We start from the raw sequence: 3,805 nt of genomic DNA on the forward strand, positions 1-3,805 counted from the left end.
TTGTGTTATAAATGTTAAGTGTTATGTTTTGGAATTTGGTGATAACATGTTTGATTGCAATACCATTTCGAAATCCATGATGTCGTAGTAATTGTGTTATCAGTGTTAAGTGTTAAGAATTGGGATTATGCATGAATGTGATTGAGTTAGTTTATGAATTTTTGAAAGAATACACAGGTAAATCGATTTCCCAATCGATTGGATAGTAAACAGGGACTTGGCCAAATGGACAAAATCGATTAGCCAATCGATTTTGTAATCAGTTTTTCGAAAATCATTTACGAAATCGATTGCCCAATCGATTGGGCCTAAGTCAGGGACTCATCCATATTCGACCAAATCGATTTGGAAATCGATTGGCCATTAAGTCAGGGGCTCAGCTATCCTGTCAATCGATTGCCCAATCGATTGAATCAAGCCAGAGTTCAAAATTTCACTAAAAACCTTCAGGAAATCGATTTGGAAATCGATTGGTATTAAGTCAGGGGCTCAGTACTCACTCAATCGATTTCCCAATCGATTGATTTCAGCCCAGGATTCTGTTTCATCAAAATCCTTCACCCCAATCGATTGCCTAATCGATTGGCTCAGTGAAAATCCTCAGTTTTAGTTGTATGATTGTTTGCTCATGAAACTATCCATGTCTTGATTTGTTATGTTTTCATTAGGGGATTGAGAACTTCATTTTGTTTTCATTTTTAATTGGCAAAGTATTGTATGAACTTTTCGCATATTGAAAATCCTGCTAAGGTGCATGCTTAGTTGAAAAGTTATTTTTAGCATTTAAAACTTAAATGTTATGTGTTAACTGTTATTTTCGGTTGGTGACCTTTACAATTATTGTGGAAATCTGGGCTTTGCCCTCAGATGAGAGTCAGGACGATCCTACCGATTCGTACCCTACGGACGGGAATGGAGATGGGAACGCTTGACTGCAGCTACGTTAGGAGAATCTCACGGGGCGCGTGGAGATCACTCCGAGTGTTTAGGTGTGATGTAAAATGATCAGATTAGGTTGACATAGAGGGATCAGATGTCTTTCTTTTGTATTGCATTTATTTTAAAATGGAAGACTGTACCTATACTAATATTGTCAGCTTGACATGTTATTTTCGATGGGTTACATGTACCATTTGTTGTTGGGTAAATGGTTTGGATTTATAATTGGAGTAACTTTTCCGCTGCTTGTAAATTATAATGACTCAATTATTTATCCAAAGGCATTTCTTTATTTATTTCCTTGCTTTATTTAAATTCTTTAAAATAAAAAAAAATATACCCTCGCTTTGAAAAATGGGGTGTTACATGCTCACCTTCTTTGTTGCCTCATTTGAGGGAAAGGATGTCTTAAAGATTATTGACAAGAATTTCTTGAATATGCAAGATAACCCTGAGGTCTTTTCTGAATTAAAACAAAAGGTTTTAGATAAAGATGAATCTTCATTGACTAATTTGTTCAAGCTTTGTGCATTATGTCTACTTTGGATATTCTTCTCTTGTCCAAAAGAATTGCTTGCATCTTGTTTGGAACTCTTAGGCTCCACCACAAAAGATGGAACTTCTAATGAAGGACAACGTTTTTGGGCCTGGTGACTAGCATGTTTAATGATGAAGAAGATCACCTTTTGGATGGAGAAAATGATGGTCCTAAATCATGTATTGATTCTATTGGGGAAGGCATTAAAGAGATTGAGGTTGGCGAGAAATTATCACTGATGAAAACCATATCTCTGATGCTATTCGAAAGAGCTGCTTGCTTACGCTGGTTCTCAACAAGGACCCGTCACTGCGGAAATGGACTCTTCGTAGATGTAAGAAGTTACTTGACTCGCTCACTAGTGCTTCACTGGAAACTACATCAGTATTGCAAGGAATTATTGGAATGCTCTCCCAACAGACAGAGTTAGAAGTCTGTCAAGTAGACAGTGATGAAGATAAGTCTGATTCTTCAATTTACATGAATCGTAACTATGTAGTTCTTAGGATCTCCGAGGAACATGAAAGTATTGGTGAAACATCACGGAAAGGTTCGCATTTTGATAATGGAGGGATCTCAAGGTCTATGGGCATTGAGAAAGGTGAGGAAGGGAATATGACCCATGTTAGATGTTCCACACCTAGGGACTCAGTAAGCCATCATATGTTCTCACCTGCAGTTAGAACAGTGGTAGACTTTAGGAGTAATTCATTTGAAGGTAGAAATGATTTTCCAAATGTTCAGAAAAATCAAGTATTGAATATAAATTTCAATTCACCTCTGTCGAGGTCCTCTAGTGGAGCTGTCAGCAATGTTCTGGCTTCTCCTAACCATCAATTTATGTCACCAACTATTTTAACCAAAAGTCAAATTGTTTGATGCTGTGATGGGGATCCTGCTGCTTTAGATATTGTCGCTGCTTCTAAGCAGCTATGGGTAGGCTGTGTAGCACCTGACATGCCTGAAAGCCATATTAGGTTTCAAATAGAGAGGTTTGGTCATATTGAAAGGTTTATTTTCTTCCCAATGAAAAGTTTTGCTTTGGTCGAGTACAGAAGGATTGCTGATGCAATAAAAGCCCGACATTATGCACCTGGAAATTTTCATTCCCGTGTAAAATTCATGGATATAGGACTTGGTACTAGGGGTGCAGTGAATGGTGTTGTTGTTGGCTCTAGTTCTCATATTTATGTTGGAAATATTTTCAGTCAATGGGCCAAGGATGAGATCCTTCATGAATCAAGGAAAGCAGTCTATAAGGGTCCTCTCATGGTGATTGATCCTAACTGTGAGTGCGCATTACTCAAGGAGTTTTGCGATTTGGTAAGAAGGGGAAGCTAAGTCCAAGATTCATTGGACCATTTGAAATTTTAAAAAGGGTCGGACCAGTAGCGTATCGCTTGGCACTTCCACCGGATCTCTTGGGAGTTCATCCAGTTTTTCATATTTCGATGCTTCGAAAGTATCTTCATGACCCTTCTCATGTGATTAAGCATGAAGACGTACAATTAGATGAAAGTCTATCATACGTTGAGCATCCGGTAGCTATATTACATCGCCAAGTGAGACGTTTATGCTCAAAAGATATTGTTTCAGTAAAAGTCTTTTGGCATGGTCCATACGGTGAAGAAACTACTTGGGAAACTGAAGAAGTCATTCGTGCAAAGTACTCACACTTATGTTGATACTCAAGGTTAGTGGCATTTATTAAATAAATTCGAGGACGAATTTTTATAAGGGGAGGAGATTGACACGCCCCGTGTCCCTTATAAATGAAAATATATAATAATAATAATAATTAAATAATAATAATAATAATAATAATAATAATAATAATAATAATAATAATGATAATGATAATGATAATGATAATGATAATGATAATGATAATGATAATGATAATGATAATGATAATGATAATGATAATGATAATGATAATGATAATGATAATGATAACGATAATGATAACGATAATGATAATGATAATGATAAGGATAATGATAATGATAATGATAATGATAATGATAATGATAATGATAATGATAAAACCTACTTTTCCCTTTTCTTTTTCATTTCACTCTTCCCCCTTCTTCCTTCTCTCTCTCAGCAACCCATCCTTCTCAATTGAGTAATTTTCCCATCTTTCATAACCTTAACAACAATGCATAGTTTGATAAGAAAGGTAAGAAAGAAAAAAAAGAAAACTATGGTTGAATTAGTGATATCAATTTGAGAATTTCTCACCAAGATAAGGTCAGCAGCAGGTAAGAACTCTACTTGATGTGTGACATAAATCACTGTTTTTGATTTTAAAATTCCCAGCAAGCA

General features: G+C 36.1%; 1 protein-coding gene and 1 pseudogene across 1 annotated transcript in view; one reads left to right on the plus strand and one right to left on the minus strand.

Moving 5' to 3' along the window:
• The window catches only part of LOC140920508 (uncharacterized), a 12,807-nt gene extending 9,645 nt beyond the window's left edge, over positions 1-3,162 (plus strand). Inside the window, exons 2-5 of the mRNA XM_073368791.1 lie at positions 1,336-1,395; positions 1,748-2,078; positions 2,385-2,800; positions 2,941-3,162. Coding sequence (XP_073224892.1) covers positions 1,336-1,395; positions 1,748-2,078; positions 2,385-2,800; positions 2,941-3,162 — 1,029 coding nt within the window. The remainder of the gene's footprint in view (positions 1-1,335; positions 1,396-1,747; positions 2,079-2,384; positions 2,801-2,940) is intronic.
• A 418-nt stretch (positions 3,163-3,580) lies between these two features.
• LOC140920509 (ABC transporter C family member 3-like) overlaps positions 3,581-3,805 on the minus strand; it is a 9,021-nt pseudogene continuing 8,796 nt past the window's right edge.

Source organism: Cicer arietinum, chromosome 5, assembly GCF_000331145.2.
Source record: "Cicer arietinum cultivar CDC Frontier isolate Library 1 chromosome 5, Cicar.CDCFrontier_v2.0, whole genome shotgun sequence".
In the NCBI taxonomy this organism is placed as follows: Eukaryota; Viridiplantae; Streptophyta; class Magnoliopsida; order Fabales; family Fabaceae; genus Cicer; species Cicer arietinum.